The sequence below is a fragment of the Schistocerca cancellata genome, chromosome 1 (genome assembly GCF_023864275.1).
Source record: "Schistocerca cancellata isolate TAMUIC-IGC-003103 chromosome 1, iqSchCanc2.1, whole genome shotgun sequence".
In the NCBI taxonomy this organism is placed as follows: domain Eukaryota; kingdom Metazoa; phylum Arthropoda; class Insecta; order Orthoptera; family Acrididae; genus Schistocerca; species Schistocerca cancellata.
The window spans coordinates 1,140,683,236-1,140,697,664 of NC_064626.1; the positions used below are offsets into that span (position 1 = coordinate 1,140,683,236).

Consider the following 14,429-nt stretch of genomic DNA (forward strand, 5'->3'; position numbering starts at 1 on the left):
ACTCAGTATTCTGAGCCAATTTCGATAGTGATCAGAGTTCAGTACTGCAATTCTCGATGGCCGTCGTCAGATTTATTGGTTTTGCACTTAGACACAACTGCAATTCATCAGCATACCTGTAGCACACACAGTAGGACAAAACAAACGACACGTCATTGACATACAGTGGAAAACTTGTAGGACCTGATTCCGAACCCTCGGGGAGGGGTTACTCTATCTGCCTCCATTGGGACTTCATGGTAGCGAACGTGATGAAATGCGTTTACGTAAAAATACACTACTGGCCATTAAAATTGCTACATCAAGAAGAAATGCAGATGATAAACGGGTACTCATTGCACAAATATAATGCACTAGGACTGACAAGTGATTACATTTTCACGCAATTTGGGTGCATAGATCCTGACAAATCAGTACCCAGAACAACCACCTCTGGCGGTAATAACGGCCTTGATACGTCTGGGAATTGAGTCAAAAAGAGTTTGGATGGCCTGTACAGGTACAGCTGCCCATGCGGCTTCAACACCATACCACAGTTCATCAAGAATAGTGACTGGCGTATTGTAACGAGCCAGTTGTTCGGCCACCATTGACCAGACGTTTTCAATTGGTGAGAGATCTGGAGAATGTGCTGGCCAGGGCAGCAGTCGAACATTTTCTGTATCCAGAAAGGCCCGCACAGGACCTGTAACGTGCGGTCGTGCATTATCCTGCTGAAATGTAGGGTTTCGCAGGGATCGAATGAAGGGTAGAGCCACGGGTCGTAAAACATCTGAAATGTAACGTCCACTGTTCTAAGTGCCGTCAATGCGAACAAGAGGTGACCGAGACGTGTAACCAGTGGCACCCCATACCATCACGCCGGGTGATACGCCAGTGTGGCGATGACGAATACACGCTTCCAATATGCGTTCACCGCGATGTCACCAAACACGGATGCGACTATCGTGATGCCGTAAACAGAACCTGGATTCATCCGAAAAAAATGACATTTTGCTATTCGTGCAGCCAGGTTCGTCGTTGAGTACACCATCGCAGGCGCTCCTGACTGTAATGCAGCGTCGAGGGTAACCGCAGCCACGGTCTCCGAGCTGATAGTCCATGCTGCTGCAAACTTCGTCAAACTGTTCGTGCAGATGGTTGTTGTTTTGCAAACGTCCCCATCTGTCGACTCAGGGAACGAGACGTGGCTGCACGATCCGTTACAGCCATGCGGATAAGATGCCTGTCATCTCGACTGCTAGTGATACGAGGCCGTTGGGATCCAGCATGGCGTTCCGTATTACCCACCTGAATCCACCGATTCCATATTCTGCTAACAGTCATTGGCTCTCGACCAACGCGAGCAGCAATGTCGCGATACGATAAACCGCAATCGCGATAGGCTACAATCCGACCTTTATCAAAGTCGGAAACGTGATGATACAGCATTTCTCCTCCTTACACCAGGCATCACAACGATGTTTCACCAGGCAACGCCGATCAACTGCTGTTTGTGTATGAGAATCCGGTTGGAAACTTTGCTCACGTCAGCACGTTGTAGGTGTCGCCACCGGCACCAACCTTATGTGAATGCTCTGAAAAGCTAATCATTTGCATATCAGAGCATCTTCTTCCTGTCGGTTAAATTTCGCGTCTGTAGCACGTGATCTTCGTGGTGTAGCAATTTTAATGGCCATTAGTGTATAAACGCTTCTACTGTCGAGACAGCGTAAGGACAGCTAGCGGTGATGTTGCCATCTTTGAGCTACGAAGCTCAAACGGCTGCCGCCCGGATGATCACCGTCTGTGGAGCCCCGACAAGGCTGAGGCGTTGCCGTATAACCGTTTACAAAATCGAGCTACGTGATTTGTTGAGGTAAGCGCGTCCAATCCACGGCAACTGCCGGAGATCTTCTTACACTGCCTCGACTATAGTGAAATGTCTTTCTTGGAGGGTGGGTGGGAGTGTGTTACGAACAGCCCCCCCCCCCCCCTCCGGGAGAGTGACTCTGGAGAGGCAGCTGCGCGGGCCAGCGGCAGTGACTACTGGTGGACACAGCTGGGGCGTGCTGGCGCATGCGCAGAGCGGCCCGCGGGTTGACTTGTTGGCGGCGCGGCCAATCACCTGCAGCACCTCCCACGTGGGGGACAGCGCGAGCGCCGCCGCCGGGCCCGCCCCCGCCGCCGCCCCCGCGCCGCCGCCTCCGCCCCCGACGGCCGCGGCCTCGCCCGCCGCCGACTTGGCGTGCTGGCTCCAGATGTACTCCTGCACAAGCAACGGCTCGCTCAGTCGCACCTCTGCACTCGACACCGCCGCAGGTCGGCGCGTAAGTTCGTAGCGTTTTTCCATAACTTTGGTAAACACAACAGATACACGTAACAGAGACATTGACATCAATAAAATATTCTGCATCACTGTTTACAACAGTCTGCAAACGGTGGCGAAACTTTTCGATTCCACGACTGTAGATATAATCCAGTTTAGAGGCGAAGAACTCGTCAAGCCATGCTCGGAGGGCATTTTCATGCAGAGAGGAAGTTCCTCCAAGATTATTCGATAAAGATAGGAAAAGTTGAAAATGTGAGGGCGCAGGATTAGGTGACTAAGGTGGGTGCGAAATGACTTCCCAAGCAAACTACTGTATGGTGTACTGCGTCAGTCTAGCAGAATGCGGACGGGCGTTATTGTGAAGTAGTATGTAAATACATAAAACTGCAACCAGTCACTGGTCGCAGTGACTGGTAGCAGTTTTATGTATTTACCAGGTGATGAAAAAGTCAGTATAAATTTGAAAACTTAATAAACCACGGAATAATGTAGACAGCGAGGTAAAAATTGATACACTGCTTGAAATGACATGAGGTTTTATTCGAACAAAAAAAAAAATTTCACAAAATGTCCGACAGATGGCGTTGGACAGCAAAACGTTAGTGACTGCGCATGACAATCGTGTATAAAAGGAGCTGTAATGAGAGAGAGAATCAGATGCGCCAGCAGTCGCAGCATATTGACGTTACCTGAAAGGGCGCTTTTAGTGAAGCTGTATTATCAGAATGGGGAATGTGCTAGTTCAGCGTTACGATCCGATCGCCATAGGAAGGGGATTCGAACGGGTAAAGGTCCGTTGACAAATGCAGCTGTGGCGAGAATGATTTCGAAGTTCGAAGCCACGGGTTGTTTAGGCGATAGACCCCGTAGTGGCCGACTGAGCACAAGGCGTAATGCTGCTGAGACAGTTCAGGAAGAAATGGAGACTGTAGCGGGTTCGTCTGTGCACGGGGAAGTCAGCGCTCGTGCAGTCGCACGTCGCACCGGCATTCCATACACTACTGTTTGGTTGGCACTCAGGCGTACCCTCTATGCTATCCGTACAAAATCCATCGGCATCATGAACTGTTACCTGGCGATTTAGTGAAGCGGAGGGCATTTGCGGTGTGGACGTTTCAAAAGATGGCGGAAGATGACGATTGGTTGAGTAACGTGTTGTGGACCGACCAAGCTCATTTCACGCTCCGCACAACTGCAGAATTTAGGCTACCGAAAATCCTAGAACTGTCGTGGAAACTCCACTGCACGACGAGAAAGTGACGGCATGGGTTGGATTTACCACATCTACCGTTATCGGGCCTTTTTTCTTCGAGGAAATCCGTGATTCTGGTTCTGTAACTGCTACCGTGACGGGTGAGAGGTACGCCGATATTTTAAAGAATCGCATCATCCCCAGCCGGGCTGATAAACACCTGCTGGAACGTTCGATGTTTATGCAGGATGGCGCTCCACCCCATATTGCTAGACGCGTGAAAGATCTCTTGCGCTCGTCGTTTGGTGATGATCGTGTGCTCAGCCGCCACTTTCGTCATGCTTGGCCTTCCAAGTCCCCAGACCTCAATCCGTACGATTATTGGCTTTGGGGTTATCTGAAGTCGCAAAGGGTATCGTGATCGACCGACATCTCTAGGGATGCTGAAAGACAACATCCGACGGCAATGCCTCACCATAACTCCGGACATGCTTTACAGTGCTGTTCACAACATTATTCCTCGTCTACAACTATTGTTGAGGAATGATGGTGGACATATTGAGCATTTCCTGTAAAGAACATCATCTTTGCTTTGTCTTACTTTGTTATTGTGGTGTCACCGCCAGACACCACACTTGCGGTCCGTTAGTATACGTCGGACCCGTGTGTCGCCACTGTCAGTGATTGCAGACCGAGCGCCGCCACACGGCAGGTCTGGAGACACTTCCTAGCACTCGCCCCAGTTGTACAGCCAACTTTGCTAGCGATGCTACACTGACAACTACGCTCTCATTTGCCGAGACGATAGTTAGCATAGCCTTCAGCTACGTCATTTGCTACGACCTAGCAAGGCGCCATGACCAGTTTATATTGAGATTATATAATGTATCAACAAGAGCGATGTTCACCAATTGTGGATTAAAGTTAAGTATTCTACCAGTTACTCTTGTTTGGCTAGTCTTATTTCTCTGACCTGTTCCAGACCTCACGCCAGCCTGCGTGAGCTTATAGCGTGCAAATCGGCCCCTCTAGCAACACGGTGTTGGCTCTTCTGCCAACAAAATAGTTATGTTAATTATTGCTATTCTGATCAGATGAAGCGCCATCTGTAGGCCACTTTTTGAACTTTTGTATTTCTTTGGTTCTAATAAAACCCCATGTCATTCTAAGCATGTGCGTCAATTTGTACCTCTCTATCTCCATTATTCCGTGATTTATTCAGTTTTCAAATGTATACTGACTTTTTGATCACCCGGTACATTGAATTAACAGTCACATGTTGTAAAATATCCGCAATGGATATGCTTAATTTAAAGCATAACATTATCTTTTGTGGATACGCGCAGGTCGTTTTGCGGAGAGTTACTGCTTTGTTTGGGCTCAATTACTGCCTTCTTTTCCTTATGTTAGCATAAAGACACCATTTCTCGTCAAAACTAACGGTACAGAATGGAACGGTCAGTGTTGTTGACGAGACAAACAGAAATACACATATCGCCACCCGCTGATTTTTGTGATTTTGGCTCACTGCAGGCGGTACTTTGGCTTAGAGCAAGTGGTACCCTTACATCCGATTTTCGAACCTTCCACATTACATGAAAATGTCGCACGATGGTCGAATGACCACACTTCATTACACTTCTCGAATAGACTGACGTGAAAAATTGTGGATTAATGCATTTAAGCGACCTACGTCGAACTCCGAAGGTCTTCCGGAACGTGAAAGTCACTAATGTTAAAACGATCCTCCTTAAAACGACAAAAGCAATTTCTTGCCGTGCTCTGTTTCTGTCTGCCTCTGTTGCTGTCACGCCTCTTTTGAACTAAAATAGAAGAATATGTTAGAAATGTTTCGATTTCTCCACTTGCCACTCCATTTTGTAGCGCCCACAGCTCTACTCACTACCTCCAAGTGACACAATGAGAAAATGTAAACTCAAACAGCGAACTGCAAACATAAAATGACAATCGATAAAGAAACCCATAGCAACCGTAATACCAACGTGCAAAGCAAAAACGCTACGAACTAGTGTACCAGTCTAATAGAAGGTTCCAACATGAAGCTGTATACTAGCTGCTCGTGAATCTCCTGAGTTGCCTGGTCGTGGTACGTGAAACTTTTTTATCCGTTACGTTTAGTCCAAGAGCTGCACTGAACATCTCCAGAGGTTCTACTGTTGCTTTTTCCTAGACTTTTGCCGATGTGTTCCATTTCCAACATATGAAAGCATGTATCTGTTCTTGAAGTTTCTGCCTGCTACATTCTCTACCAAGTAGTAATATGTTAGGAAACTTACTCGTCCAGAATATCAAATCAAACACACAAAAATTCAACAACAGTGGAGTGTACTGAGTATTATACTCTAGCTGTCCTGCCTACTGTGTAGGGAAACCAGTCAGAAACCTCAAAATCCGTTTTCAGGTACACATACATTCTTTTTGACTCAACTACTTCAAAAAATCAGTTATTGTTCACTTGGAAAGGAAAGGTACCATCAACAGACTAGAAAACACTTCGGTAGTACTGCGTAATGAAGCCAATGGCAACAACTGAATATATACCTACATAAAATTAAAAAAAAAAAAAACAGAATTTATTTTAAATGAACAAACAGATTTCGCAACCCACAGTTACTTCTGTAATTTGAAGACCTATTCTAAAGTTATTCGCTGAACATGTCAGTTGTTTAACAAGCCTATCTCTCGCACTACACAGATGTTGTTGTACATGGTGTGATCAAAGAACATCTGTGAAGTGTTTACAAACATTTGTGTGCGAATGTGCCTCTTGAGTGAAGTGATATCGATGAACAGGACGGAGAAAATAATGTATGTTGGTGTTAAAAAGTTAAAAAAGCTTTCCTTAAATTATGTGGTAAGTTTACACTTTTCATTTTTTTCCATTATTTTCCACATATTTTCCGAATTTGACTTACGAAATTCATAACCTAACATCAAAGCTTTTCACGACAGGAATATTCATTTCACCTCATTCAGGAGCAAAAATAAATCGTGTATTAAGACAAGATACACCTGATGTCTGAAAGGCGTCGTGTATTTAATAAAACACTAATATTTGTGACTGAAGGCGTTTCTTAATTCGTGCTTCCAACTGTGTTTACTTCATTTCCCGCATAACCACTTTTCTCGAAAGTCCACTTCACGTGTTTTAATTCTTAGTCGAGCTGTTTCGGCGTGTAAACTGTTTTTCCTCTGTCTACAAGACTTTTAATCACACCCCTCTCCTGTTGTGTTAATGACTCAGAGAGAGAGAGAGAGAGAGAGAGAGAGAGAGAGTATTACCACAAGGCGAGATTTCCGTCCTTTTAAATGGAGAGAACTATGCTTCAACGCTTTTGAAAGTACCAGCTGATGAGTTATCGCAAATACGAACTCTCACCAAAGACAGTACAAATACAGCTCTAATCAAAATGCCAGAGTATGCCTATTGCGCCACAATAAAGCTCTGAAAAGTAATTTAACGAAAGGTGAGCAAACCTTTTCAAACATTTAAATGCAGATGAAGAGATATTGGCTCTTACTGATGACAAAGCGTACGCTACCGTTGTTATATATCAAAAAGATTATCGTAGCAAAATTTTGAATCTTTTAACGTTTCTGAGTCTTTTAACGTGCGCCTTCTGGATTCGAGATGAACAGATATCTGTGCGCCAGATGGCCAAATGGTAGTATGTAGACTTCTTTAAGTTATTATTACCATTTTTTTCTTTTTATGCACATATTCTATGCACGTCTTTCTTCCTTAAACAGCAAATGCTTTGTTATTACTAATACATTTGCACTTATGTTAAAATTTTATGTGTTGCATTCGTGCCAATTCATGTGCAACATTCGGTCTGTTCTTTTATATAGATAATAGACTAAAATAAAATAGCACATTCATAGATAAGTAAATGATCTTTTAACGTCTTTCTTAAGAAAGACAATATAGCCATCGTACGATCCGCAAGATTCACCAACAGCTAAGGCATTGTGTCGTGAAGGTCTTCATTGTATGATAAAACTACACTGTTATAAAATTCAATGTTTCACTGCTGGGAAGAGTAAAATGAATAAAATCCTCTGGGCTACGGCTGCCCGCTTGCGGTCTGAGGCGTCTTGTCACGTCCGCGCGTCTCTCCCCGTCGGAGGTTCGAGTCCTGTCTCAGGCGTGGGTGTGTGTGTTGTCCATAGGGTAAGTTAGTTTAAGTTAGATTAAGTAGTGTGTAAACTTAGGAACCGATGACCTAAGCAGTCTGGTCCCGTAAGATCTTACCACAAATTTACAAAATTTTGTTTCTGACTGACGCTAGTCTGTTCGATTCGAACGTTGCCAGTTGCTGGTGTCTCCGTCCTTGTTGTCGCACTGCGGCTGCGGTGACCGCTGAGCATGCCGGTGACTTTAATCGGAAGCAAGAAGGCGTCAAGCCCAATAGTGTCTGGCTAAGGTCCTGAAGAAATGCACGAGTCTTCCGCAGCAGAATAATAAGGACGGTGGCGCTAAAAACGGTGTCGAACTTCGCCAGCATTAAAAACTGACGAGACGTCGCGTTTCCGCCACGCAGTACGAGAGATATCAGCACTTGCATGTGACTACGCATCAAAAACCGTTTTCTTTCCGTCTTAAATCGAAGTTTAAAATGTTTTGAACAAATTTACAGTTTAAAAACCATCTTGAATATCCCTCAGTGTGCGGCCACACCCATGTTCCGGTGCTTTTACACCTCATAACTCGTCTTTAGAGTCGTGTTGGAGATAAATACGCGATATAACTATTTTTCGAGTTAACAGCCCTGTTGGAAGATATGCCTGTCGATGCTCATGAGTTTCCCCTTGTAGATCTCTGGTTTTGAATTATTGTTTTGCTTATAAATTTTCTGTTGTTTATTGCACCTCTATTATGGTTTAGCCGTAAGAATCTGGGTGATATAAAGGTGACGAGCAAAACAGTTTGGGCTCCCTTATTTCCTGAAGCTTCTACAGATGGCACTCCACGGCAGGGGCCTTGTGACACTGGTGTAGTCTCGTGGTGTGGATACAGGGAAGCACTCGAAGCTGGTGAAGTTTGCGTTCACCATCAGTCCCTGCCATTTGCGGCGTGAGAAGCAATTAATCTCAAATACAGGGAGCTAAGTGACAGTAAACTATTGTCTGGTGCTTATATGGCAAGGCGCAGAATGTGATCCAGTATTTCAACCATTTGATATGGGAATGTCTGCCAAAAACATTGCTTGCTGGACTCCATACTACGAGATTAGGTCTGTTAATAATGGGGCAGCTAGGAAGCGTGAAGTTCTAGAGTTACTTGGAATATATTCTGGGTTCAATATGAGGCCGGCCGAAGTGGCCGTGCGGTTCTAGGCGCTGCAGTCTGGAACCGCGAGACCGCTACGGTCGCAGGTTCGAATCCTGCCTCGGGCATGGATGTGTGTGATGTCCTTAGGTTAAGTTTAACTAGTTCTGAGTTCTAGCGGACTAATCACCTCAGAAGTTGAGACCCATAGCGCTCAGAGCCATTTGAACCATTTATTTTCAATATGAGACAATCGCCGATGGCAGCTGATTCGATGAGATGGCCGGAGCTACAAAGTCGGCCCTTGTGGCAACTAAAGGGACTAGAGTAACAAGGAAAACAATGAAAAGGAAGGGAGAAGACGAAGAACATGTAAACCAGAAGATGGTGCAATCAGATGTTTTAGAAACAACAGAGGTGAGACACGGATCAAATATAAATCTGAAATGAATTTCCGGAGAATTAAATTTTCTGACATATGTAATTTATGTACGAAAGATCTATTTGAGCTAGCGTTCTGAAATTTTTTCGGATGTTTCAGAGTACTATTTGGTGGTAAGCAGACTACAGATTACTAACAGGAAGAAAATACATACTGATTATTTACAAGAAAGTAGTCTTAATTTTGATTATCAGATGTAAATATATCTAGCATAAAAATTTGTGACTGAAATGTCAGGATTGCAGTCTGCTCAACAGAAATGTCAGGATTGTAGTCTGCTCAACAGACATGTTGTTAATGTGTACTTGAAGCCTGAAGCATCTGAGTAAGATAGTGCATAGATTCCAAGAAAAGAACGGTAAATAAAGAAGGTAATGTACTGATCTTCACACAGATATTGTAATAAAGTAATTTTGAGAACTAATGTAATTTATATATAAAAATGTTCAGCAATATATACTCCTATTGTCCTATAATTTTCGTGCTGCTAAGAGTTCACGTTTCTTAGTTAGAGCCGTGTAAACCTTATGCAGATAGTATTTTTCCAGAGGTTCACAGACAAGCTACCTTACCGCCAGTGAGTGGACATTTCCATCTGACTATACAATTTTTGTGTATTTTGCAAAACGTCGCGACATACAAGCCTCGCGTCCCTAGCCGAGGTCGCTAATGCACGCCTATGCGATGATGTTTGATTCGGAGATAAGTCGGTTCGAATCCTGGTGGTGGACGAAACTTCTATTGCAAGTATTTGGCCGGCGATATCGAGTTAAATAACGATATTCACGTACATAATAAAATCAATAAAATTTCAGGAGAATTTTGGAACTATAACTTAAAACCTTAAAGAACAAGACGAGGAAAGACACAGAGCTGGAGTTTTACAAATCAATGGCTGTGGCCGTCTTCCTCTGTGGCAGTGAATCTTGGAGTTAGAAAAAGAAACAAGACGGATAAGAATATGCTCTTAAAATGGAAAGGGGTGGCATGAAGACTAATTGCCTAAACCTTAAAGGGAAGAAGAAGAAGAAAAGGAAGAAAAAAGGCATGAAAAGATTAACGAATTAATACTTCCTATATTCTTCTAGTCAATGAAAAAAATTGTAACAAAGAAGATTATGAACGGAAGAGGTAGAATGTTCGGAGATCTATTACGATGTGAGTCGCTTTTGAAAACCGTAGTTGAAGGAATAACAGAAGGAATTAATCCCAGGTGGAGGCCTAGATATGAATGTACAAGGTAGATCGTTGATGATGTGGGTTGCAATAGTTACACTGCGAACGGCTAGGTACCCACATGGTTGGAGAACAATCAAAACATTCTTTGCTTTGTAATGCTATGTGTGCGGGACAAATTAGCGTAATTGAATTCCACCTGTTTTTGCAAAACACCAAATCTTCTTACGTTAATTTTCTTGCTCAAACATATTCCCTCATATAGATTAGATTAGATTAGATTAGTACTTGTTCCATAGATCATGAATACGACACTTCGTAATGATGTGGAACGTGTCAGGTTAATAAAAGGTGTCTATACAAGATATTACATTACACAAAATATTACATGACACTTAATATTTTTAATTTTTTTTGTGGGGATTGGGGAAATTACTCACTTATTATATCCAAAAATTCATATAATGAGTAGAAGGAGTTGCCATTAAGAAATTCTTTTAATTTCCTTTTAAATGCTATATGGCTATCTGTCAGACTTTTGATGCTATTAGGTAAGTGACCAAAGACTTTCGTGGCAGCATAATTTACCCCCTTCTAAGCCAAAGTTAGATTTAACCTTGAGTAGTGAAGATCATCCTTTCTCCTAGTGTTGTAGCCATGTACGCTGCTATTACTTTTGAATTCATCCGGATTGTTAATAACAAATTTCATAAGTGAATATATATATTGTGAGGCTGCAGTGAAGATCTCTAGCTCTTTAAATAAGTGTCTGCAGGATGATCTTGGATGAGCTCCAGCAATTATTCTGATTACACGCCATATGCGCCACCATCCTCTTATTTGATCGGAAACCTAATTATCCGTTGGTTAGAAGCAGGTTCTGTCAACTTTTCTGTTGCCACTGCTGGTATTTTCTCTTACTCGTGGTCTAAATTTATTGATTAAAAAGTAACAAGGTCTGGCACTTGGAGCTACTCAGTGGCTCAAACTGGCGACGTGTTCGGGTTAGCACGATGTTTGCTGCGTACAGTAGGCCACCTGCAGTGCCACGTGTCAAGCGGTGGTGTACTCACCTGGCACTTCTCGGCGGACATGAGAATGTGGAGGAGGCCGGGCGGCGGCGGCTGGTGGTGGGCGGCGAGGAACATGTGCGGGGGCGGCTGGTGCGCCACATGCGGCGCCGGGGGCGGCGGCGGCTGCAGCTGCAGCTTGCCGGAGGCGGCGTCGACGGCGGCGGCGGCTGCGGCGGCGGCTGCTACGGCGGCGGCGGCGGCGGAGCCCGGGGGCGGCGCCACGTGAGGCGGCGGCGGCGGCAGCAGCAGCGGCGGCAGCTCCTTCACGAGCGGCGCCGGCCCCGCGCCCACCGCTCCCACGGCCGGCGGGCCGCCCCCCGCGCCGTGCCCGTGCCCGTGGCCGTGCGGGGGCGGGTGCTTGGGCTTTCGCGGGCCGCGCTCGTGCTGCACGGCTGCAACACGCGCCCCCGCTGCGTCACTCGCCGTCTGCCCCCGCACGCGCATGCATGCACGCGCACACCTCTCCACTACACGCTAGAGGTCAGGAAAGCAGCCAGTGCGAGTCGCGTGTTGCGGGTTGCATACACCGGAGATTGAGGCGCCGCTGTTACGTTAATGCTGTACCGGCTCCCTTCCTTCACGTCTAACTCTGCGAGTATGACGAGTCTGACAGCAGTAGCGTGCTGTCTCACTGAAACGTGCAAGACTGTAAAGCCGCGACGGAAGATGAGTGAACGAAAAAAGGCGAATACTCTCCTCTTTGAAACTGTCTCACAGAAAAGTAGAGAGCCAGCTGCTTCAGTATCCACTCCACCTTACTCACCAAAAACTTGGACATGCTCTTTTAACTTGCTGCCATTGTAGCAGCAGTAACCGATCTAACAACTGCGCCAGGCACTTGTTGTCTTATACAGGCCTTGCCGACAGCAGCGCCGTATTCTGCCTGTTTACATATCTCTGTATTTCAATACGCATGCCTACAGCGGTTTCTTTGGCGCTTCAGTGAAGTTTGGCAGCTAACAATCCCCAATGACAAGTGATGAGAGAAGACAATGGTGGTTGAAGAGAAAGACAGTAGACTGTACACGAGAAACAAAGAGACAGCGGCAATGGTGGAAAAAGAAAATGGGACAAAGACAACAGGAGTGGAACAGAGAGACAGTGAAAGTGGCAGAGAAGGAGACAATGATAAGGAAGAGCAACAGAGAGGGACGAAGACAGTGACAGTGCAAGAGAGAGAAAAAAGAAACTGCCAGTGAGAGAAAAAGGAGACAGTGGGAGAGAGTTATACGCAGGGTGTAAATTTTAAGTTGACAAACCAGAATAACTCGAAAAATAAGCTTCACACGAAAGCCTGTGTAGGATACAAAGTTGATTATTTTCGAGGGAGACATCTGCTGGTGGCAAAATTAGCCCGCCTCCCCAGCCCCCTGGGGGTGGGGCGCGAGGCAACTTCAAAATTTCAAATGAGAACCCCCATTTTTTATTGCAGAATCAGAGTCTACATAAAAAGTACTCACCAAATATTTGCGGAAAAAATTAATATTTGGGTCAACATTTGTAAAACTCTAATTCTTCTCTCGCAAACCCAACCCTATGGGGAGAGAGGGAGAGTCTTAGTTTTAGCGAATCAAAATTTACGAAGTAAATAGGTATTTTTTATTTATCCGTAACCATTTTCCATGTAAAAATGAGAACATGGGTTTTCTTGAATTACAACGCCAACGCCAGCCAGGGTGGCCGAGCGGTTCTAGGCGCTACAGTCTGGAACCGCGCGACCGCTACGGTCACAGGTTCGAATCCTGCCTCGGGCATGGATGTGGGTGATGTCTTTACGTTAGTTAGGTTTATGTAGTTCTAAGTTCTAGGGGACTGATGACCTTAGAAGTTAAGTCCCATAGTGCTCAGAGCCATTTGAACCATTTTTGAACAGCGCCAACTACCAAGAATCAAAACAAATGTTTAAGACAAAATGTACGTAGTTTTTTTTGTGGGATCTGAGTCTGCAATAAAAAATGGGAGTTCTCATTTGAAATTTTAAAGTTGCCTCCCGCCCCATCCCCAGGGGGCTGGGGTGGCGGGCTAATTTTAGCTCCAGCAGATGTCCCCCCCGAAAATAATCAACTTCATACTCTACACATTTTTTCGTGTGAAGCTTATTTTTCGAGTTATTCTGGTTTGTCAACTTAAATTTTACACCCTGTATATAACTCTCTCCCACTCTCTCCTTTTTCTCTCACTGGCAGTTTCTTTTTTCTCTCTCTTGCACTGTCACTGTCTTCGTCCCTCTCTGTTGCTCTTCCTTATCATTGTCTCCTTCTCTGCCACTTTCACTGTCTCTCTGTTCCACTCCTGTTGTCTTTGTCCCATTTTCTTTTTCCACCATTGCCGCTGTCTCTTTGTTTCTCGTGTACAGTCTACTGTCTTTTTCTTCAACCACCATTGTCTTCTCTCATCACATGTCATTGGGGATTGTTAGCTGCCAAACTTCACTGAAGCGCCAAAGAAACCGCTGTAGGCATGCGTATTGAAATACAGAGATATATAAACAGGCAGAATATAACGCTGCAGTCGGCAACGCCTGTATAAGACAACAAGTGCCTGGCGCAGTTGTTAGATCGGTTACTGCTGCTACGATGGCAGGTTATCAAGTGAGTTTGAACATGGTGTTATAGTCTGCGCTCGACCGATGGGACACAGTATCTCCGAGGTAGCGGTGAAGTGGGGACTCTCCCGTGCGACCGTTTCACGAGTGTACCGTGAATATCAGGAATCCGGTGACACGTCAAATCTCCGATATCGCTGAGGCTGGAAAAAGATCCTGCAAGAACGGGACCGACGACGACTGAAGAGAATCATTCAATGTGACAGAAGTGCAACCCTACCGCAAATTGCTGCACATTTCAATACTGGGCCATCAACAAGTGTCAGCGTACGAACCATTCAACGAAACATTATCGATATGCGGTTTCGGAGCCGAAGGTCCACTCGTGTACTGTTGA

The 14,429-nt window shown here is 45.1% G+C and overlaps 1 protein-coding gene across 1 annotated transcript in view; it reads right to left on the reverse strand.

Moving 5' to 3' along the window:
- The window catches only part of LOC126135263 (protein dissatisfaction-like), a 49,255-nt gene extending 37,693 nt beyond the window's left edge, over window positions 1–11,562 (reverse strand). The window contains exons 1-2 of the mRNA XM_049915198.1: window positions 11,488–11,562; window positions 2,108–2,164 (exon numbers count right to left, since the gene is read on the reverse strand). Of these exons, the coding sequence (XP_049771155.1) occupies window positions 2,108–2,164; window positions 11,488–11,562 (132 nt within the window). The remainder of the gene's footprint in view (window positions 1–2,107; window positions 2,165–11,487) is intronic.
- Window positions 11,563–14,429: the final 2,867 nt, after the last annotated feature.